Raw genomic sequence first — 25075 nt, 5'->3', positions numbered from 1 at the left:
AATTTTTTGATGTACAGATCTACACATAAACATACATATTTCTATGTATTTGTTTAATATAACGTATTTATTCTTTCAACTGATTTTTTTTGAATGCCTATTTAAGGCATTTTATGTACTGTAAGGAATTAAACAGACAAAAATTCCTGCCCTTCTGGAGTTTACAGTCTAATAGGGGGAGGTGTATAATAAAATAGTGTTTAGAGGTGATGAGTACTATACAGAAAGGCAGGGAAGAGGTGAATTTTTAAGTAGAGTGGTGAAGGAAGGCCACACTGAGAATGTGGCAATTGAACAAAGATTTGAACGAAGATTAAAGGAGTTAAGGGGGAAAACCACATGGACGTGTGAAGGAACAGTGTTTCAGGCAGAGACAACAGTAAGTACAACATATCTTAAGTGCTTGGTGTGTTTAAAGAATATCAAGGAGCCTGGGTGCTGGGACAGAGTAACTAAGGGGGAGACTATTAGGAGGTGAGCTCAGAGATGAAAGGGGATGGAAGGCAGGTTGTGTAGGGACTTTTAGACCCTGTACGAACTTGTGCTGCTTCTCTCAGTGAGTTGGGAAATGTTGGAGGATTTGTAAGCAGAGTAATCCAGTTATGTGACGTACATTTTAAAAAGGATTCCTTTGGCTGCTCTGTTAAGAATACCCTATAGGGCACAGGGATAAAGGTGGGAGACCAGATGGAAAGCTAATGGGAAAGTCATTCCCATTAGTAGGTGCATAATAATCTGGATGTACTGAAATTTATTTAAGTAATACCTTATTGATGTTCAATTAGGTTGTCTAATTTTTTAAGAGGGAAGAGATATGGGGATATATGTATATGTATAGCTGATTGACTTTGTTATAAAGCAGAAACTACTAGAAAAGATTTTTCAACTCACTTTCTGGTATACACATCTTTAACAAGCATTTTGGAGTATTTCTGGGTCAAAGGGGATGAGCATTTTACACTTTGAAAATAGTTGCTCTGTTGCTCTCCAAAAAAGGGTCATCCACCATCAGAAAATGCCCTTTTTTCCGTACCCTAAGTATTTGTAAACTTCTGTATTTTTCCAAAGGGAATTTTAGGAGATAACGGTCTAAATTATTATTTCAAAAATCATAAACTAAATTTTATTTAACTTAATGTTTGTTTTTAATAATGAATAATAACTTTAATGAAGGTGTATATTCTGTTTTTTTAGGTTCTCAAAGTTTTTCTGGCATCATTAACTTGGAAAAGCCTGTGATTTGCTCTTTGGCTGCCATAATAAGATACCTGAAAGAATTTAACTTGGAAAAGGTGCTTTCCAAACCCAAGTAAGTGATTTCTCAAAAATAAAAAAAAGGTGGTGTTATATTAAAAAACATTTCTTAAATTGAATTTGGTAAGTAGTATTGAATTGAATTTTGGTAAGTACTAGGTAAGAAGTTTACCTGCTCTGGATAGAATATTCTCTGGCAAGAATGAGCTGTGTGGTATTGTTGCTGAAGAGTATTAAAAATATTAATTAACATAAATTAAAAGAAAGCTTAAGAATTCTGTCAGTTTGTATTCATGATAGCTATTGAATGTACTGTAGTGTTGACTACAACACTATAATATAAAACTGTGCTTTATACTAATGCACAGTTAATTGAGAAGTAGTATTAAGAAGTGGTATTGAAAAGCATTCATAAAACTTCGTCACCTTTCTTATTCTTGGTTTCAATTCTTATTTCACAGACCATAAAGTTGAAGATAAAGAGGACAGCTACTAACATAGACAGCTTTTTTTTTTTTTTTCATTTATTTATTTTTGGCTACACTGGGTCTTTGTTGCTGCACGCGGGCTTTCTCTAGTTGTGGCAAGCGGGGGCTGCTCTTTGTTGCAGTGCACGGGCTTGTTGCGGAGCACAGACTCTAGGCGCACAGGCTTCAGTGGTTGTGGTGCATGGTCTCAGTAGTTGTGGCTCGCGGGCTGTAGAGTGCAGGCTCAGTAGTTGTGACGCACGGGCTTAGTAGCTCCGCGGCATGTGGGATCTTCCCGGACCAGGGCTCGAACCCGTGTCGCCTGCATTGGCAGGCGGATTCTTAACCACCGCACCACCAGGGAAGACCCTTATAGACAGCTTTTTAAAAGAGTGATTAACTTTGTAGAGTTGAGAGATTTAAAAGCTGGCAATTGACATTCTAGGAAAATGCTAGTTTAAAAGCCAGTGGAATAAAAAAAGGGTAGCAGAATAATTTTCTTGCCTTTCCATATTCTATCTTCACTAGCCCCTTATCTTTGGCTCTGTGAAGAATTACCCTATATCATATCCATCCTGGATAAGTAAGCTACTTCCTCTTCTGCAGAGGTGGGGTGGACAGATAGGAGCTATCTCAGTAAAATATCATTTAGTACCAAGATTGGGAAATCCTTGTCTATGTCTATTTTAATCCCATCCTGAAAGCAATACACTTCCAAGACTTCTACCCAATGCCCTAAGTATTTTGAGGTATTTCTACTCTCTTTAGTCGGAGAGCAAACTATTCTAAGCCCTATGTGAACCCTTGTTTGTCCTACTGTTTCTTGTGGTTCTTTCCCTGATCCCATGTGAGGTCCTCCGCGTATTTAAGGATCAGTGCTTGGCCAAAGACTTGAGGGGACCCTTCTGCATCTCTCTGTATGCAGCTCTGTCATCTCTGGCATTCTGTCTCACAACTTCTACTTTCCTTGGTCTCTCCAAGGAGTTAGTCATAGTGTTTACCTCTTTTGTTTTTCTTCTCTCAGGGATCACAGTTCTGTGCTGCCTGATGTCCAACTGCCCGAAAACAGTTTTAAATGTATATATATCTGTATATGTATATATATATATACACACACATATATATAGTGTGTATATATATATTTCTATAATTTTCTAGTTGTGGTTAAAGGACAGTACTCATGCATTTAATCTTTTACGAATGAAAGCAGAAGTGAGGTGCCATGATTGAACACCATAAAAAAACAACAGAAGAGGGAGATGTGTAAAGTAACATCAGCTATCCTAAAAAATGTCTGTGTTCTGAAACTTCTGGAAAACTAATTTTCACTTAAAAATTAACAATGGGAAAAGAACCAAATTGAAATCCCATATAAAATTATAATAAAAAAGAATAAGGAGCAGGTTAATATCCTTACAGAAAGTGAATGCATGCCAGAAAGACATGCCCACAAATTAAATAAAAACTATAACCTACTACTTCAAAATGAGCTAAAAGGAAATGATGCTAAATGTGAAAGGACAAATGAGAATAGATGAGAAATAGGAAAGATTTGAAATGAGGTGATAGGATTTGAGAATGAACTATATATTAAAGAAAAAGATCAGTTTAGGAATAAAGAGTAAACTAGAAGGAATACAAAAGTAAATAAATACAACAGAGATACTTTTAAGAGAAACAGAATTTGAAAAGAGAGAGATGCAAGAAAAGATTAACATGGCAAACCTGATGAGCCAGCTATCCTTAGGAAACCCTACGTGCAAGCTTGACCCTTGACTGGCATCTGAGACCTTGCCTTTGGGGAGGGTTTCCAGCATTCTCTGGTAAGAATGGCTCACTGTGCCTAAACGGTTTCTGCAAACAGTATGGTTTATGCTGAACACCTACTTGTTTTCTGGGAGCTGGAATTTTGGTACACGGTAGGGAAGAGGTGCCTATGTGAATACAGCCCCCAGTGAAAACCCTGGGTGCTGAGTCTCTAATGAGCTTCTCTGGTGGATATTTCACACATGTTGCCACAACTCACTGCTGGGGAAATTAAGTACATCCTGTGTGACTTTACCAGGAGAGGACTCTTGGAAGCTTGCCCTTGGTTTCCTCTGGACTTTGCCTTATGTACCTTTTCCCTTTTCTGATTTTGCTTTGTATCCTTTCACGGTAATAAATCATAGCTGTGAGTATGACTATATGCTCAGTCCTATGTATTCTCCTAGTGAATCGTTGGGGATCTGTTATACACCCTTCTTCTTATTTTCTTCTTTAATATGCATACTGGCAGCATCTAGGAATGCAAAGATATTTGTTTTAATTGCAAATAAATTAGAAGTGAATCTACAATAAAACAATTTCTGTCATATGATACAATTTATAATTCATAAATTAACCATCAAAAGGTTAGAAAAATGATGAATGTATGAACTCTGAAAACTACATAGAGAACTATTCTCCACTATAGATTTCATATGTAATGTGGTAGGGTGTCTTTGTTTTTTTTTTTGGTCTGTTTTCATTTTCAAATAATATTAATAGTATTTAAATAGAATCTTTGTAAGGGGTTGATCTTTCACATGAGGTCTACACCTTTGCTGCCTTTGTCTAAATCAGAAAGATTGGTTTTTGTTTTTGTTTTTGTTTTGTTTTTCTTTAAGTAGTATAGGAATGATGTAGAATCTTAAATTTCTTTGGCAATTTTCAGCAAGAACATTTTTCTCCCATTATAAAACTTGAGGGGAAAAAAAGCATCCTTTGTATTTTTGTTGTCTGAAGTATTAATGAAGTATTTTCCCATGTTACTTGGAAGATTTCTATGGAAGTTCACACAGGATGAATGCTAGCCAGGCATTGTTTATAAGGTTTATTTCAAAGCACATAAAATTTGGTTTTTTCCAAAAGGATAAATAATTTAGAATTGCTTGATCAGTGATCATATACTATCGAATTCCTAAGGATGCTGGCAGATATAACCCTGACTTCAAAAGTATATATATAATTCCTAATGGAAATAGACACTGACAGAAGGAAATTTCTTTTGTATTTGTAAGGAAGAGTCAGAACTCCAGAGTACCTTATCATCCAAACATATGGGAAACCTGAAAGCATAGTTAGTTCTTATAGTTGCTTGGTAATTATCATTCCATAGGAATCAGTCTAACTTAATATTGCCCAGTGGTTGATCTCTTTTATTAAGATCAGTGCAGATGTCCATGCTGCCGAATTGTGGGTTCTTGATGCCAACTAAGCATCCTTCAAGAGTCTGTGTCTGATTAAGGTATTCAAGTGTTCATTAATCACCCCTAGGTGTAGGTTAAACCTGTCAAGAACAGGGGAAGTAAATGACTTTTCTTTAAACACATGGGAACTGGTTAGATAGCAACTCAGAGTCCAGGCTAGCAATACTTCCAACTTGTATCTTTGACCATGAAGGTGTGTGAACATCTGTCAGCTGTACAGCAAATCACTGCCTAATTGTTTCTTCCTGAAAATAATGCTTTACATTTTATTACTGTCTCTGGGTGTTTCACATACATTTCTAGGCTTTATGACTCAAAGGAAACCAAACAAACCCAAACTGGCCTCCCTATAGAAAGATGGCAGACCTTTGCTGAGCATATACTTTCTGCTAGGCTCTGCAGGTGCTGCAAAATGTATAAGACACAAAGAACCCATGCCTCCAAGGAGCTTAGCTCTATTAATGAGGATAGCAGAAGAAGTTAAATTACTGTAATGCAAGGCAAATTAAGTTCATGGTTATAAGAAGGAGAGAATGGTCTACACACACCTACTATCAGTGTTGGAGTTGCTTCCCTCTAAAAATCATTAACAAGTCATCCTTTGGAAGCTAGGTCAAACCTGTCGCAGGTAAATTACACTGCCAGGGGACAGTGTTCAGTTACTAGGCAACATTCCTAATATGCAGTAAGTTATTTCTTTTTCAGGGCTCTGGAACCTTAGTTGTGGGAGTCATCTAGAAGTGGAGGCATCTCTCAATGAGCACTGGCTCCTTGGGCTCTGATTTTAGGCTCTAGATTCCTGGATGAAAGCTTGCTTCCATAACTGGCTTAGGAAGCTGGATTTCATTTACATCTTATTTCGGCCATGATGAGGGGGGTTAGTTTTATGATGCAAACACTCATGCTTTCCCTCCAAATAGTTTAGTGACTTGCTGTTATTTTTCTTGCTTTGAAAAATGAGCCATCAAATCTGTAAGTGCTGTGGACAGAAATGTCAAAGGACTGGCTTATAAAGGAAATTAATTACTGGATTAGTAATGCATTGATTAATATACTTTTTAACATGACAGACTAATAAGGACAAAATTTGAATTGTACATACATTTATTAATCACATTGAACTCAATAGTCAAGTTTATTTGAAATTTATTGAATTTTTAATCTAGTTTGGGATAGTTACAGGGACATATGGAGAATGTGAATTCTTTGAACTTAAGGAAGTAATTTCTACTTTTTCAGTTTTATACTCTACTAAAACAGAGCCACATTAATTTGTGGTCTTAATTATAGAGTAAATAACATTTGCACATACTGGAATGTTGATTAAAAGCTTTTAAAGTGTTTGTCAGGATGATCTCATGCTAAAGAATAAGGAGGACGTTTTTAAGTATGCTGACATTTTTTCTAGCAAATTGCATAGCTTTTCCTGAAGAGACCACCACTTGCTCTGCCAGTGATAAAAGACTATGTTTGGTTCTATTACTGGAAATATAAAAAAAATTTAAAATTGTTGGTACCATTACTTCCCTTCCTAGTTCTTGGTTTTGGTGTGACAACAGCTGTCCTTTCACAGCAGTTTACCTAACAGCACCCAGCGTCGATAGAAGATACTCTCATAATGAATATTCTTTTTGGCTTTTTTTGGTTTGATTTCCTATCGCAGGAAATCATGTTACTGGAATATTTCTAATGCCTAAATTAGTTTTTCTATTTCTTTATGCACTTACATCATGGCTCATATTTCATTCTTTTACAGGAATTTTAAACAGTTGTCAGGTGAAATGGAATTTATGACAATTAATGGAACAACATTAAGGAACCTGGAAATCCTTCAGAATCAGGTCAGGTAAACATAAGGCCTATTAGATTCAAAATAGTTTTGAAAAAAATTTTGGGATAAGGTAGCAGTCTGTTCTTAGGTATGCAGGTGAAGACAGTGTTGTCTTCAGCTGACAGCTCTGCCTGACATCTGCTGGTAACTGCAGTGCTCACTTTTTTTGAGAACCAAATACATGAAATACTTACTTGGGGGTTACGTTGGGAGCTATAGAGCTGTGCTTTTTTAATGATTGAAGCAACATGTCCATCCTGATAATTTCTTTATCAAATATTTCTTTGGAAAGGCATCATCTTTGGAAATTAATGTAAAGTGGATTTTTTTGGTCTGCTTGGTTATGTTTTTTCTACATACTTTTAACTGATTGTTGAAATGTCTGCAGTCTTACTTCATTATCCAGCATATAAAACAAGTTTCTCTGATACTCAGTTTGTTTGACTGTAAGATGCATAATATTCCACTTCACAAACTTCCATCATTGTTTACTTGCCCTTTATTGATGAATGAGAACGATAATGAAGACATTAAAATTATTGCTTTCATGTATTAAACTATCACTTGGAAATGTAAGATATTATATTGTAAAACTAATGTTATTATACCGTAAAGTCACAGAAAGAAAAAGCAGTTCCAGGTCATTTGAGTAAGTAGTGGAAAAGCTGAACCATCTGCTGTGAATCACTAGAACTGCTGTGAATTAAAGTAAATGCTGAATTTATTCTCCTGACTCCTGGATTTGTATATTGCTGTCTAGTTTCTCTCACTTGGTTTCTCCCTCTGCCAGGTTGTCCTTGTATACTGGGGTCAGCCTTCCTTTTATGCAATAACATTTTTATCATGTCACTCTGTCATCCGGAAGTTGAGCATATTTCCCGCAAGTCTTTCTCATCAACTCTGTCTACATCCCCGAGGTAGCAAACAAAAGCGCATTTCTGGGGTGAAGAAGAGCCCACAGTCAAAGCCTGCAGACACAGCCCCAGTATTCTAAGATTTCTTTATTTCTGCCACATCCTCCCTGTTCACATCCTATTACAGTGGAGTCAGTTCTGAAATCAGATTCCTAAGGCAGAAATCATCCGTCATCAGAATACCCTCTAAAATCCCTTTCTTTATCAGGACTTGGGCCCTTGTAGAAATAGAAGCTGAGAATTAGCATCTTCTGCTTGTCTTTGTGCTTCGGCTTTGGCCTCCTTTACCATAGAGCAATGGAAAGGGGTCATGAGGAGGGAGCTGGCTGTCAGGGAGAGCAAAGGTATAACAGGACTCAGGTCTCCCCCACCTCTCCCTCTCTTGTCTGAGCCTGCTTCTCCAGTGATGCCAGGTAATTAGAGAATGATTCCCCTCCACCGTACTCTTCCTGGGACCCTTTACTGTGGTGCAGGCAGTCAGGCTCTCGTCTCAGGAAGGGATGGTGCAGTCACTGATGTGGATTCTCCTCAGGTCTGCTCTGCCTGCCCAGCTCGTCCTTAGGGAGCCTTCCATGACCACTGTAGTTTCCGTGTGTGCTCTGCTTTAAACTCCTAAGGCCTGGAGAGGTTATAGCACACTTTTTATAGTTGATTTCTGCTAGGTGGCATTGTGACTCCTCATTAGGAGTCTTTTCTCCCACACTTGGATGTAAGTGCCCTGAGGGAGGGACCATGTCTTAATATACCTTTGCCAGTTATTCTACTGAGCACACAGGAGGTATTCTGTAAGTACCTGCTCGTTGATTTGAAGGAAAAGGAAAGAGTAAAAAAAAAAGAAAAAAATCAGATGAAAACAACTTTATGTTCCAAATAGAACTAAACCTGTTATTAGACATTTTGTACTACAATGAAACCTTGGTAAAATTTAATACCATCTCCAGTTAATTGTAAAATTTTTTTAATGGCTTAACTTTAAAGTGTTAAAGCATAGATAAATATTTGCTAAGGATTTAATAAAACAGACTAAAATCAAACCCTTCAGGGGTACAGTCCTAGAGTGCAGTACAGGTTCACTTCTCTCCTTAAACTTGTTCAGTGTTGTCATGAGAGTATCTGTCTTTAGAATGGCAACTCTTAGGTAGTGGGAGGTACTGAACTGCCAAAGGAAAATGAAATTATCTTCACTGTGCTTTCCAAGACAGGAAAGGATGCAGTTATATTTTTGAGATGTTTAGGACAAACATTTCAAAAGAGACTTCTCAATAATTTATTGTTAGTTAACTAAAAACTATACATAGACTATATCTTTCTTGTGTAAAATATCAGTACTTTGTGTATATAAGGATGTGTGTATGTATACATTCATTCATGTGGCGTTAAATGAACACCTGTTTTGAGCTCTGTTTTATGCTAGGGTGTAACATTTAAAATTGAGATCTATGGAATAATGAGGACGCATGAACAGCTAGCAGTTTTGGTACAAATACAATCATCTAGTTAATAAACCTTGTTTTCTGGTCTTTTTTAGACTGATATGAAAACCAAAGGAAGTTTATTTTGGGTTTTAGACCATACTAAAACTTCATTTGGGAGACGGAAGTTAAAGAAGTGGGTGACCCAGCCACTCCTTAAACTAAGGTAAAAGGAATTGTCTTTTGTGTGTTTAATCTGAACACTGTTTTCAATCAGGGAAGATTTTATTTTGTATTTGGCAATAGACTATTATCGGGAAGATTTTTTTCCTTATCCCTAAGAACGAGTCTGCTTTCAGTTGGAAGACATGGGGTCCGCCCGGAGAAAGTGAGTTAACCAGTAAGTTTGGGTCATCAGTAGCATAAGGGTGTAGGGAGAGAGAGGCTGGGGAGATGGGGCACTGCCTTTTGTTGAGGGCTTTGAAGGCTGGGCTGAGGAGCTGGTAGCCAGAGGAGGTTAATCCAGTGATTCTGTACATGGGAGTGATCGGATCAGAGCTGGCTTGTGCGTGGGAGCAGACAAAGTGGCCATGGGTGGGGAACAAGTTAGCAAGTTCACAGAGAGGTTCTGAGGACCTGAGCTAAAGAAGTAACAGTAGGAATCTGAAAGAGGGCTTAGATGTGAGATGTTTAAGAAGGTAGGATGAGTAAACTAGGTGTGCTTTCAGGGAAGGTAGGTGAGTCTGGTGCCTAAAACACAGTGGTTTCTGCACGTTGGAATCACCTGGGAAGCTTCGAAATACTTAACGCCTGTATCCAACCCCCAGATATTGTGATTTCAGTGGCCTCCAGTGTGGCCTGGGAGTTGGAATTTTTAAAAGCTCCCAGATGATTCTGACATGCAGATAGATTTGGGAGCTGTGACCTATGCCTGCCACGTAGTAGGAGTCCAAATAATGTTGACTGACGGACTGAATGAATGAATGCTATTATTTATTGTGCTTTTACTATGTACCAGTATTTAATATTCAGACTTATCCCCTGAGGGTGGGTCCTTGAGATGAGTAAACAGATTCAGAGAGCTTCAATAACTTGCTTAATGTTTCACAGCTGGTAGAGCCTAGATTTAAAATCAGTATTGAATCCATCTTGAACAGCTTCCCATATGGACGGACCAGAGAGAGTGTAGTGCTGGTGCTGTTAGTGGGCTCTGTCAACTGAGTCAGTCCCACTAAGGCTGCAGCTCACCACCCCCTAGCCCACCGTGTTCTCACCTTTGCAGTGGTACAGTACCTCCTCACAGGGCTGCTGTAAGGAATAGAATGAGGCAGTAATCTTCACTGCCAGTTTTGAGCTCTTTATCATGTAGCAAGCACTATGCTACGGGCTTTACGTGCATCGTCTCTTAAACTGCACAGCAGCCTCACTCACGGCTGCATCTTATGCTGTGCTTAGTAAACAGCCATCTTTGGCAAAGGATAGCAGATGCTGTTACTGTTAGTCCTAAGCTTTAAGATACTGTTCTGATGATGATTGGTTACTAAATCACTTCAGCTTTTAGTGGGTCATTACGATTTCTTTTCTTGACCATAAAGACCTTCGGACAGGGGAAACTGACTAGGTAAAGAAGGAATTCTGAAAATGGAAGTATCTACTTTGGTTCAGTATTCAAACGAGATAAAGATACCTCATGGAGCAAAAGCAGACAAGATGGCTTTCTGTAGATAGTCTGCGGACGGCAATATCAGGGGTGTTGCCTTCTGGCTGATAGAAAGGCATCTAAAGCATCCACATTATTCTTATTATTTTATTTGGTTGGTTGAAATATTCAACAGAAACAGACTTGCTAGCAGACTTTTTCATGCAAATTAAATTTTTTATTTCTGTTGTTAAATTTGTTTTGTATAAACAGGATTAATTTGAGATAAATTCAGTAGACCATATTGTATGCTCTTTAGGGGCTGATCATGTACTCTTTGGGACCCTCCTTTCCCAGAAAGGCTGAGAGAAGGTACTCCATGCATTGAACTCCAGTGCTTTCAAGTATGAACTTTAGACCAGCCTAAAACATATATAGCTGAAAACAGGCACACAAAAACTTCTTCCTTTGCCATTTTTATTTTGTCATAGTTTTAAAACTTTAATCCATTAAAATTGAATTCAGGGACTTCCCTGGTGGTCCAGTGGTTAAGAATCTGCCTTCCAGTGCAGGGGATGAGGGTTCGATCCCTGGTCAGGGAACTGAGATCCCACATGCCGTGGGGCTGAACTCGTGTGCCACAATTAGAGAGCCTGCATGCCACAACTACAGAGCCCATGCGCCACAACTGGAGAGAAGCCCGTGCACCGCAACTAAGACCCGACACAGCCAAAAATAAATAAGTAAATATTAATAAATAAAAATGTGTTTATAAAAAAAATTGACTTCAAAAGAATTCCAGTTATATCTTAATTGCACTTGCCATGTCTTCCAAACAAATACCTAGAGAAAATCTTCAGCTGATTAGTCGGTAGTTCAGCTATATATTTATTGTTGTTGTTGTTTTAGTACTAACATTAGGTGCCATGCATCCAGGCTAATATTCTGTCTCTGACATAGGCAGCCAAAGGTTAGTTTAGGGCCTAGTTTTCGTCTATAGTGAGATCATACAACAAATAATTGGTGACAAGGGAACTTAGCAAGATATAAGGTGGATCTCCCAAAGTTCTTCAAGAGCCCATTATTTGTCAGTCATCCGTGAATCCTCTTAAATCCTTTAGGATCTTTTTTATATTTTTAGCCTATTTTAGCTTCCAGGGCAATCACACAGTTCATAAATTCAGGAACAAGTGTTTCAAGTTTCAGAGGATTTTCCACTCCCACTACTTTTTTTTTTTTTTTAAATTTTATTTATTTATTTATTTATTTATTTATTTATGGCTGTGTTGGGTCTTCGTTTCTGTGCGAGGGCTTTCTCCAGTTGCGGCGAGCGGGGGCCACTCTTCATCGCGGTGCGTGGGCCTCTCACTATCGTGGCCTCTCTTGTTGCGGCGGAGCACAGGCTCCAGACGCGCAGGCTCAGTGGTTGTGGCTCACGGGCCTAGTTGCTCCGCGGCATGTGGGATCTTCCCAGACCAGGGCTCGAACCCGTGTCCCCTGCATTAGCAGGCAGATTCTCAACCACTGCGCCACCAGGGAAGCCCCCCCACTACTTTTTATTCTATAAAATGGCCTCTTTGGTGCAAATTTTTCTAGTGACTTTCTAGAAAGTATAAATGGCTTTTACCCTATACTTACTGATTCAAAGAATTCACTTGGGTTATTGAGGTCAGATGTTACTCTACTGAAACCACATTGGCTTTTATAACTAGGTTATGCTTTCTTATGTGTTGTGCCCCATACGTTTTATCAGTTCTGTAATTTTAGGCAAGAAGATTCTTCAGTGTAGGTCTCTGGCTTCTTATAACTGAATGCCGTGTTGGCAAGCCATTAGTCCTAAGACCTTTTAAAATTAAATTATATTGAATTCATTTTTTTCGAGATTCCATCTTTGAATTTCTTCTGCTTCTTTTAGTTGATATGGTCTTGTCAATCTTTTATACATATACCATAGGTACTTTATTGGTTTTGTCCACAAGCCCCAAAATGCAAATTCTGCTTGTAAATAGTGACTGGTTGGGAGGGGGGAGGGGCATAAAACTTTGAAAAGTGTGGGATGAGTATCTAAAATGGTATTTTAGGCAAAATATTAATTTCCAAGGCAGATTTGGTCATCTTAGAAGAGTATTCAAGATTCAGTAACTTACCCTATATTTTGAAATATTAAGCAAAGGTAAGTTCTGAGTTTTCTCCATGAGTACCTCTTCTTCTCCCTGCACCTTAAGTGTTGATGTTACCCGTGGTTCTTTCCTGGGGCATCTTCTTACTTTCAACACTACTTAGGATCTTATCTGTGACCATGGCTTCTCCTGTAACTCATGTGCTGATGACTTTGTCTCCATTATCTCCCGCAGCTCCAGACCCACACATCCACTAGCATGTCTCTGCCTCAGGAAATGTTTGACATGAGTATGCAGAATAAATTGGAAATAAGACATTTCCTTCAGTGAGATAGTGATTTCTTGGAAATGCAGCTGTGTGTGTGTGTGTGTGTGTGTGTGTGTGTGTGTGTGTGTGTGTGTACATGCGTGTGCAGGTGTGCACACACACTTATAGAACAGCAGATTATTAACCACAAAGGGAACCTGAGAAATCAGTTCCTCCCCTTCTAGTGGATGAACTATTTTGATCAATGATGAAAACGTCTCTCTGCAAGAAGTAGTATTATATCATCTTGCCTTTTTGTAAAATCACTTTTTATGAAAGGCACTCAGATGAAAGCCTTTTCATGAAAGACTTTTTATTAAGGAAGCTAAGCATCTCCATGCCTCCGGTATTGCCCTTCTCTGTTTCTATCTGCATTACCCAAAGATGATTTTTTTTAAAAAATGTATATCTGATTATGTTTTGCTCCCTACTATTTACAGTTCTCACAGCACTAAGGTGTGATTTATTTCTGGACCTTTGTACAGTCTGTTCCCTTTTTCTAAAGTGGAAACTGCTCATTTTTGTCTCCCTCCTAACCTGCTGGCTGCTTCTTCAAAGTTTCCTTTGCTCACTGTTCATCTTCTGTGTATCTTTTAAATGTTGGAGTTCCTGAGGCCTGAACCTTAGGAGCTCAGCTTTCTTCCTTCCCTTATCCTTTCCTCCCCTTCTCTTCTCTCCAATGAACTTACCTATGCACATGACCATAAATATCAAAATGTCAGTGATTCTCAAATTTGTATCTTTGGTCCTTACTCTCCTCTATTCTCCAGGCTTATATATTCAACTCAGGCTCCTAAACACATATGTGTATCACAGGCATCTCAAACTTAATGTATTCAACCCTATTCCTCCTCCTGGTTCCCTGTCCCCTCCACCTAATGCGTTGCTTGGGCCAGAAACCTGGGAGTTACTCTGGACATTTCCTTTTGACAACCACATCCAATCTAATACTAAGTCCTATTGCTTTTACCTCTAAAATATATCCAGAGACTGTGCATGTCTTGCCATCTTGACTGCAGTCATTCCCACTTGGACTGCTGCAGTATCCTCCTAACGGATCTCTTTTTTGAAAATAAAAGCTGAATCATGTTACTCCCCTGCCTTAAACTCTTCATTGGCTTTCCATTGTGCTTCAAATAAAATTAAAATTCTTAAACATGGCTGTTCTGTCTGACTCTCCTGTGCATTCATGCATTCATTGTCGTCTGTTCACTCTGGCCTTCCTTTAGTTCCTGAGCATCCCAGAGCTTTTTCTCTTCTCGTGGTCTCTGCATTTACTCGTCTCTCTACCTAGAATATTCTTTTCTTGCTCGTCAGTTTTTACACAGCTAACTGCTTTGTTCTTTAGGTTTTACCTTAAAGTGTTAGTTCTTCAGAGAGGTTTTCTCTGACCTCCTAATCTAAATTATGTTCTTCGTATTATTCTTGGATAGTGTATAGGACTTATTATGATTGATATTTGTTTATCAGTGTTTGTTTAATATCTGCCTGTCTCACTCAACTGTGTGTTTCATTTATAACAAGCATTTGATAAGTATTTTTCCCCGTGCTCATTTTTCTACATTTGCACTTTTTAAACAAAATATGTATTATTAATGTCAAATACATGTAATGTAAAATTTATCTTAATCATTTTTATGTGTACATGTCATTAAGTACAGTACATTCATTAAGTACATTTTAAGTGTATTAAATACATTAGTATTTTGCAACCATCACCACAGTCCATCTTCAGAGCTCTTTTCATCTTGCAAAACTGAAACTCAGTACATATTCATGAATAACTTCTCATTACTCCTTTTTCCTAAACTCTGGCAAACACCATATTACTTTCTGTCTCTATGAAGTTGACTATTCTAGGTACCTCATATAAGTGGAATAATACAAGGTTTGTATTTTTGTGACTATCTTACCACTTAGCATAATATCTTCAAGGTTCATTCATGTTGTAGCATATATCAGTATTTCTTTTTTTAAATTGAGGTATAGTTGTATAGTTGATTCACAACATTATCACTGTGTTGTATACCTGAAACTTATATAATATTGTAAAACATAGTGATTGAATATTTTTTTAGATTATATTCAATTTAAAGTTATTACAAAATAATGGCTATAATTCCCTGTTTATACAATATATCCTTGTTTATTTATTCTATACATAATAGTTTGTATCTCTTAATCTCATACCCCTATCTTGCCCCTCCACCTTTCCCTCTCCCCCTTGGTAACCACTAGTTTGTTCTCAATGTCTATGGAGTCTATTTCTGTTTTGTTACATAAATTTGCTTGTTTTATTTTTTAAATTTCACATATAAGTGATAGAGTAGAATATTTGTCTTTCTCCTTCTGACTTATTTCACAAGCATAATACTCTCTAGGTCCATCCACATTCTTGCAAATGGCAGAATTTCATTCTTTTTTATGGCTGGATAATATTCCATTGTATAAATATACCACATCTTCTTTATCAGTTCATCTATTGATGGACATTTAGGTTGCTTCCATATCTTGGCTATTGTAAATAATGCTGCAATGAACATTGGGGTGTATGTATCTTTTTGAATTAGTGTTTTTGTTTTCTTCAGATATATACCCAGCAGGAGAGTCGCTGGATCATATGGTAGTTCTATTTTTAGTTTTTTGAGAAACCTCCATGCTCTTTACCAATTTACGGTCTCGCCAACAGTGTGTTAGGGTTCCCTTTTTCCATATCCTCTCCAACATTTGTTATTTGTAGACCTTTTGATGATAGCGATTTTGACAGGTGTGAGGTGATATCCCCTTGTATCACTGCAATATCAATATCCCCTTCTATCAAACGTAATGATTTGCGTTTCTCTGGTGATGAGCGATGTTGTGCATCTTTTCATGCGCCTGTTGGCCATCTGTATATCTTCTTTGGAAAAATGTCTGTTCAGGTCTTCTGCCCATTTTGGAATCCGGTTGTTTTTTTTTTTTTGATATTGAGCTGTATGAGCTGTTTTTAATTAATTAATTTATTTATGGCTGTGTTGGGTCTTCGTTTCTGTGCGAGGGCTTTCTCTAGTTGCGGCAAGTGGGGGCCACTCTTCATCGCGGTGCGCGGGCCTCTCATTATCGCGGCCTCTCTTGCTGTGGAGCACAGGCTCCAGACGCGCAGGCTCAGCAATTGTGGCTCACGGCCCCAGTTGCTCCGCGGCATGTGGGATCCTCCCAGACCAGGGCCCAAACCCATGTCCCCTGCATTGGCAGGCAGACTCTCAACCACTGCGCCACCAGGGAAACCCTGAGCTGTTTTTATATTTTGGATATTAGCTCCTTATTGGTCATATCATTTGCAAATATTTTCTCCCATTCAGTAGGTTGTCTTCTCATTTTGTTGATGGTTTCCTTTGCTGTGCAAAAGCTTTTAGGTTTAATTAGGCACCATTTGTTTATTTTTGCTTTTATTTCTTTTGCCTTAGGAGACAGAGCCAAAACAATATTGCTACAATTTATGTCGAAGATTGTTCTGCCTATGTCCTCTTTTAGGATTTTTATGGTTTCAGGCCTTTCATTTATGTCTTTAATCCATTTTGAGTTTATTTTTGCGTATGGTGTGAGGAATGTTCTAATTTCATTGATTTACATATAACTGTTCAGTTTTCCCAGCACCACTTACTGAAGAAACTGTCTTTTGTCCACTGTACCTTCTTGCCTTCTTTGTCATAGATTAATTGACCATACGTGCATTAATTGACCATGGGCTCTCTATTTTGTTCCATGGATCTATGTATCTGCTTTCTGTGCCAATATCATACTGTTTTGATTACTGTGGCTTTGTAGTCTAGTCTGGTAAGTACTTATTGAATGGATAATGAAAAGAATGACTCATTAAAGTCCTAACCCAGACTCCTCCCTTGAGAAGTCCTCCTTCTTCTCCTTCCTCCTGCTATAGAAAGTTATCTCCTCTCAATTATGTCCTGTTTCTTACTACTCCACCCCAAACACACACATAGAATACACTGGCAGCTCATAGTACTTTGAATATAACAGATGATTAAGAAATTATGAACAAATGAATCCATTTGAAAATCTTAGGGTTCTCACTAGGCTTTGAAAATAAAGGCAAACCTATATAAGGGAAGTTTATTTTTCTAAGAAAAACTTCTTGATTTTAAAAGAACCTTAGAAGCAGTTTTCTTTCATGTGATTCCTTGTTTTCGTGCCACAGAATTGGTCCTGAGAAATCATTTCTTCTCTTTTAGTGGAATAATTGCTTGTTCAGGTATGAAAACATTGTACTTAACAGTGGAAGAAATGGTGTGGTGACATCTTGCATTCTTGTCAAACCCCTAGTGGAATTAGAATAGATAGAAGTTGATCAGAGAAAGTCATGTGACTTAGTAAGGAAGCCAGGCTGGGTGACAGGAAGGGGCTATCATCCACCTCAGGCATAGCTAGTTTTAAGTATCATGTAAAAAGGTCTAGCTCATAACTCTAAACACATCTGAGTCAGAATTTATTTGCTTAGAGATATTTGAGGTCAACGTGATTTTCATATGGCTCTTAAAGACCATACCTGTAGAATCTGAATTACATAATTGGTGATTTAGACAGTGTATTAGTTTACTATGGCCGCCGAAACAAAGTACCGCAAACTGGGTGGCTTAAATGGCATAAATTTGTCTCACAGTTCTGGAGTCTAGAAGTCCAAGATCAAAATGTCAGTGGGCCTGTGAGGGAGAATCTGTTCAGTGTCTCTCTCCTAGCTTCTGGTGGTTTGTTGGCAGTCTTTGGTGTTACTTGGCTTGGAGATGTGTTGTCTTTTATCTCTGCCTTTATGTTTACATAGTATTCTCCCTGTGTACATTTCTCTTCATGTGGCATTCTTTTAATAAGAATATAGTCAAATTGGATTAGGGGCCTACCCTATTCTAGTATGACCTCATCTTAACTAATTACATCTACAATAACCCTATTGCTAAGTAAGGTCACATTCTGAGGCACTGAGGTCTTCAACATATATTTTTTGGGGGACACAGTTCAATCCATAACAGATAGGCTCAATTATTTCATATCTTTCCTCCTCTCGGCATGGGCAGATCAAATGTACACATCTCTGGAATGGAAACAAGTGTTTTGATTATTATTTAAATGTATCACACGTTTATTCAGTATCTGAAGTGAGGTTGTAAAAACAATGAATTTTGTAAATTGCAAACATTATGCAATTTTGCTCCTATAGTACAGCATTCTGAAAAATCTTTCATCTCCCTTACCTTTGAAAAACATTCTGGATTGTATCTGTCCAGGTGAAGGTATTTATGCAAATGTTCGATTGATTTTAGGGATGAAAAGGAAACATTTTTTTTTTAAAAAAGAAAGGGAAATGTTTTGGTAGAAAGGAGCAGACGTCCAAATCTAAGAGTTGAGGAAAGAAGAGTAGCCAAGGTGGGAAGAGGGAAGTGCTGAGGCTTGAGCGGTGAGGTCTGTTCCTCTGTAAACTAGTCTCTATGTGGGGGAAGCAGAAGATGAAAACTCAAGAGGATCATATGAGTGGAAAGAAAATGGCAGAAAGGGAAACCAGTGTCTAACTGTGCTGCATTTTTCATCTGTGTTATCTCTGTTCTTTCAACTATCCTCAGAGATGGTTACTGCTTCTATTTTATAGATGAGAAAAACTGACACTCAGGTTCATTAACCGAGATCCTCCAGCAAAGCACATAGGGGCATGTCTGAAAGCACAGTTTTGGAGTTAATGAGACACTTGAGCTTGAGTTCTGATTCCCTCATTCAGTTGTATCACTTGGGTCAAGTTATGAACTTTTGTACACCTCAGTTTCTTTACCTGTAAAATGGGAATTGCATTACCTACCCCATAGTGGTGGTGTGAGGACGAAATGAGATGGTACATATAAAGGATTACTGTGGTTCCTGGCATCAGTTGTGCAGTCAAGAAGAGAGCTGTGGGCTTTGTGATACCAAAAAATTGGAAGCAACCTAGTTATTAGTAGGGGAATGGAAAAATAGTTATCTGGTCATACATTAGAATATTATATAGCAGTTAAAATGAATGCCTCAAGTCTACATGTTTCAATGTGGGTAAATCTCATAAAAACAATGTTATAAAAGAATACATAGAGCACAATAACCATTTATCTGAATTTTGTAACACATTTGTGTTGTTTAGGGGTTCAGACGTAAGTGGTAGAAATATAAAAAGAAGTAGAAAGGATATTTACTAACATCAGGAAAATGGTCACTTCTAGGAAGGGAGGAAAGGGAAAGAAATACAGCTGGGGTAGTGTTTTATGCGTGTTTGCAATGTTTTATTCTTAAAAAGTAAATAATATAGAGAATATAATACATACACACACACACACACACACACACACACACACACACACATATATGAATTTTTTAAATGGCACTGCTACCACCCCTTCACCACCATCCTAATCAGGTGAAAGTGAGATTCAAACCCAAGCCCATCTCTCTGGAAAGCCCATGTTAGACTTGAGAGCATCTGTTTTCCACCACATCTTGTTTTAGAAAGATGGGAAGACAGTCATAAGATGACCTGGCTGGGGGCTTCCAGTGGTGATGGGAAGGAGGCTGTGTGCTCACAATGTCAGTTGTCCAGTATCTGTCCTGGTCCGTTCTCCTGAATCTGGTACTTGCCTGTATTTTATCTTTTGCCCGTAGCTGTAGTCAGAATCGTGAGGAGAATTTTCAAGGACCACTGGTAAGGAGGTAGAGCCTTTGTGTGAGTCCCTTCTCAGAATGACGCAACCATTAGCATTTGAGCACTGTTATTGTATGTGGTTGGGCTTGGATCACAGCCTTTCTCTTTTATTTAATACTTTAACTTGACTAAGTCCTGGGAATTTAGGAAGCTCAACTTTCTGTTCTGATTGACCAAGTGCACATTAACACTTAGTAGTATAAAATAGTTATTTTAAACATTTATTTATTTTTGGCTGTGTTGGGTCTTCGTTGCTGCTTGCGAGCTTTCTCTAGTTGTGGTGAGTGGGGGCTACTCTTCGTTGTGGTGCATAAGCTTCTCACTGCGTTGGCTTCTTTTGCTGCAGAGCATGGACTCTGGGCGCACGGGCTTCAGTAGTTGTGGCACGCAGGCTCAGTAGTTGTGGCTCGCAGGCTCTAGAGCGCAGGCTCAGTAGTTGTGGTGCATGGGCTTAGTTGCTCCGTGGCATGTGGGATCTTCCCGGACCAGGATCGAACCCATGTCCCTTGCATTGGCAGGCAGATTCTTAGCCATGGTGCTACCAGGGAAGTCCCAGATAGTTATTATTAATTTTGTATTATTTAGTGTCAATGACACAGTGTTCCTACTCTCAAGGAGTTTCTAATCTAATTTGGTCAAGGTGTAATCTAGTGAGGAGAAGGAGATGCAAGTGATGGAAACTCTTATACCTAAAATAAAATGCTTGCTACTCACTGTATAGCTCAATAACATAATTAGAACAAATGAAGAATACTTTTATAATTCAAATTAGATTTTTATAAAACTGCTTAAGAGAATTAAGCATGCTAAGTTTATTCTTGGCATTTAAATTACACAAATATTTAAGAAAATTGAAAATTGTTGGTTTTAGGAAATAAGTCCTTGGCTAGATTTTTGTGTAATTTTCTAAAGTACATTTTAGTGATAGTTAATTTTCTTGAATAATTAAATGACTTTTATTTTGGTAAACCCATATGTTTAGAGTATTAATATTTGTATATCTAATTTATAGCCCTGGCCTAAATGACAAAGTAATAGAATATAATATATTTGCTCCACTTAACATTTAGTTTATGTTAGCAAAACTAAATGCCATTTTAACTCTCTGGAACTTCCTGAAATTAACTACACGAGGAGGCCCTATTTATTCTTTGTGGTTTCCCATGTTCTATGAGCCTGCCAACAAATGTTCAACTGGTGACTCCACTCTTACTCAGCCCAGTGAGACACACTACTTCTCATAAATGGGAAGGAAGAGTGGTGGGTGAAGCATAACTGGGAGCTGTGACTGATTGGTGTTGACCCCATGCCTCTTTTCCTTTGCTCTGTGGATGCAAGTGAGAATGGGAAGGGGACTGCTGCCACCAAGAAAAAAGTGACCCTAAATGCCTCTTACACAAATGTCTGCCCTGTTATTGCATATGGATTAACCAGCATCTTTTGCGATGCAGTCTATTCAGGAACCTTTAGCTGGTCTCTGCTTTGTTCTATAGTTGCCAAGTTTCCAAGAATTCTTAACCACAGGCCCACCTTCAGTCAGGTTTGTTATTCTTTTTTTTTTTTTTTTTTTTAATTTTACTTATTTATTTATTTATTTATTTATTTATTTTTGGCTGTGTTGGGTCTTCGTTTCTGCGCGAGGGCTTTCTCCAGCTGTGGCAAACGGGGGCCACTCTTCATCACGGTGCGCGGGCCTCTCACTATCGCGGCCTCTCTTGTTGCGGAGCACAGGCTCCAGACGTGCAGGCTCAGTAGTTGTGGCTCACGGGCCCAGTTGCTCCACGGCATGCGGGATCCTCCCAGACCAGGGCTCGAACCCGTGTCCCCTGCATTGGCAGGCAGATTCTCAACCACTGCGCCACCAGGGAAGCCCCAGGTTTGTTATTCTAATTTGTTTTATCTCTGTGGTCTGGCAATTTCTAAGTTGTGAAATTTATTTAAAATTGTCCCATTGTGCGTTATGGTTCCTAGCGAAAGCAAACACAGGTCTTCCCTGAAGGGATACACTCTCATCTAGGCCTCCTAGAAATCTCAAAGAGCAAGTTCTGCTGTAAGCTCATAAACCATAATTACAGAAGACGTGGAGAAACAAGTAATCATGAGTTGAGTCAGCAGAAATTATAAACAGTAGACTTAGAATCCCAAGACCTTCAGATAAGGGGATTATAAAGATAAATATTGAACCACCAAGTTAAAAGAAACACAGAAGAGAATAAAAACATGAGCACAGAACAAAAATACTATCAAAAGAGATCAGGTTGATTTTTTTTTTTTTTATAAAGTGGTTATTTTTTTTTTTTTAATGTAATTTTTATTTATTTATTTATTTGACTGTGTTGGGTCTTCGTCTCTGTGCGAAGGCTTTCTCCAGTTGCGGCAAGCGGGGGCCACTCTTCATCGTGGTGCATGGGCCTTTGACTGTCGCGGCCTCTCTTGTTGCGGGACACAGGCTCCAGACGCACAGGCTCAGTAGTTGTGGCTCACGGGCCTAGTTGCTCCGCGGCATGTGGGATCTTCCCAGACCAGGGCTCGAATCCGTATCCGCTGCATTGGCAGGCGGATTCTCAACCACTGCATCACCAGGGAAGCCCAGGTTGATTTTTTAAGAAGAGCTACATACAACTTTTAGAAATGGTGGGTGGGTTAGACCAGAATAGATGCAATATCTGAAATCCACGATGATATCTGAAGAAATTACCTAGAGTGTAGCACAGAGAGACAGTGTGATCAGAGATAGAAGAGATTGAAAGACAAATCAAGTCTAACATAATCCTCATCAGATTTCCAGTAGAAGAAAATGAGAGAGAATAGGAAAAGAGAGACGATATTCAAAGAGATAGAAGATGAGAGTTTCTCATATTTCATGAAAGATGTGACTCCTTAGATTTAGAAAGCACAATTGAATCAAAGTGCAATTGAAAATAAACAAGAAATCCACATTTTGCTAAATCATGATGAAACTACACATGATACTGAATCAGAGGTAAAAATCCTATAGAGAGCAAGAGAGCAAAGAAAGATCACTTGTAAAGTAATGGAAATTATATAACTGATTTGATTTCTAATTTCTCTACCTGTTCTGTTCTTCATCTGCTTTCTTTTGACAATGTCTTTTGAATTTATTGAGTATTTTTTATCATTCAGCCCCACACCCCACAAAGCTTGGTAGTTTGTATGTCTCTTCCTATTGTCTGTTGTTTCTGTTGATTCTTACTCATCTCGTTTCTTTTTATGCTTGAATGCTGGGTATATTATTTAGAAATTTTATTTTTAAGAATAAAGTGAAAGAGCAGCACTATTTACAATAGCCAAGACATGGAAACAACCCAAGTGCCCATCATCAGACAATTGACTTAAGAAGATGTGGTGTATATATATGCAATGGAATATTACTCAGCAATAAAAAAGAGTGAAATAATGCCATTTGCAGCAATATGATTGGACCTAGAGAATATTATACTTAGTGAAAGTCAGAGAAAGACAAATACTATATGGTATCACTTATATGTGGAATCTAAAGATAATACAAATGAATCTATATATAAAACAGAAACAGACTCACAGACACAGAAAACAAACTTATGTTTACCAAAGGGGAAGGGGAGGGAGGGAGGGAGGGACAAATTAGGAGTATGAGATTAACAGATACAAACTACTATACATAAAAATAGATAAACTGTATAGCAAAGGGAATTATATTCAATATCTTATAATAACTTATAATGGAATATAATCTGAAAAAAATGAATCACTTTGCTCTACATCTGAAACTAACACAATATGGTAAATCAACTATGCGCCAATAAAAATAAATAAATAAATAAATAAATAACATGAGAGCTAAGATGAAGGTGTCTTTTCCCAAAGAAGATTTTCATTTGCTTTTGCCAGATTCTCAGTGATACTTCCAGTCTGGGACATCTTAATTCAAGTTCAATGCTTGACATGTTTCAGTTTATCCAAATGATGCTCACCTAGTCTACAAGTTTACCCTTACTGTGAGGCCAGCTCATTTTTACAGCAGATTCTTCTGGCATATCTTTTTAGTGCAAAAGTGGTTTTGACTGCTGGATTATTTCTTTGGGTTCTTGCTTTCTTTTAGATTTTAGTATAGTTTTTCCTTATCATTTTGTTAGTCCTTTGATGCTTTCATGAACGTGTTTTATATTTTGTTTGGCTTTTTGAATTGTCCTCAGTGGGAGGGATGGTCTGAAAATACCCATTCCCATTATCATCAAAAACAGAAATCATAGTCATGCTCTTTTCAAAGACTCAGATTTGTGACCTGAACCAATAATGGAAGGTAGCTGTCAGAAAATTGTTCTATTTAATATTCTGAAAAGGGTGAATTGTCTCTTGGTAAAATGATGCCTCATTTGAACATGAGTAATAAAAATCCTTAAAAACTAGGGTGATTTACAATTTGCAACAAAGTAAATATTGAGAATAGCTCTTTAGAATGTAATTTCATAAATAAAATAAACTCTTTCTTTCATGATCTATAAGGGTTTGAGCGTGATATTTGCAGATGGCATCCCATTGCATCTCATTACCCAAGTTACTCCTTCTTCCTCCTCTCTCCCTCCCTCCTTTATCTAATCAGTCACAACTCCTGTTTGTTTTACCTCTTTAATATCTCTTGAAACTATGTGCTCTTTCCATTGCTATATCCTCTACTTGGGTTCACATCATCAATGTCACTCTGCTGGATTACTGAAACGGCCTTCTAACCAGTCTTCCTGCCACTGTTCTTATGTCCTTGTCAACATTAGCCATTGACTCCCCTTGCTCTCAGGATAAAGTCATAGCTCCTGTGTGGCTTGCATTACTCACATGACCAGGTCCCTGCTTACCTTTCTAGCTCCTACTATCACACTTTCACTCTCCATCTTCTATTTTTGCAATTGGTGCTTTATAAGCACTCAGTAATTGTTCATTGAATGAATGAGTGAATAGTGTATGTGAAAGGCAAAGCTAGGTGGATTCAAATAATGATGGTTAGGCCCTAGGAGAAGGCCTATGATTCATGTTTCTACCAGAAAGTTGTTTAGGTAGTTGGTTTAGCCGTATCGCATGAGTAATGTGTTAATGTCTGAATTTAATTTACTCATTTTATATCATTTGTCTTTAGAGCTAACCTTTCAGTAAAAAATCAGAACAAACAACAACAACAAAAAACCTCTTCCAAGTAG

The 25075-nt window shown here is 38.1% G+C and overlaps 1 protein-coding gene across 1 annotated transcript in view; it reads left to right on the top strand.

Moving 5' to 3' along the window:
• The window catches only part of MSH3 (mutS homolog 3), a gene marked incomplete at its 5' end in the record, with an annotated part of 186445 nt that overhangs the window by 60020 nt on the left and 101350 nt on the right, over positions 1-25075 (top strand). The window contains 3 exon segments of the mRNA XM_082458025.1: positions 1195-1309; positions 6708-6792; positions 9225-9334. Coding sequence (XP_082314151.1) covers positions 1195-1309; positions 6708-6792; positions 9225-9334 — 310 coding nt within the window.

The sequence above is a fragment of the Balaenoptera physalus genome, assembly GCF_965194825.1.
Source record: "Balaenoptera physalus genome assembly, chromosome: 3".
In the NCBI taxonomy this organism is placed as follows: domain Eukaryota; kingdom Metazoa; phylum Chordata; class Mammalia; order Artiodactyla; family Balaenopteridae; genus Balaenoptera; species Balaenoptera physalus.
This window is presented reverse-complemented; position numbering and strand designations above follow the sequence as displayed.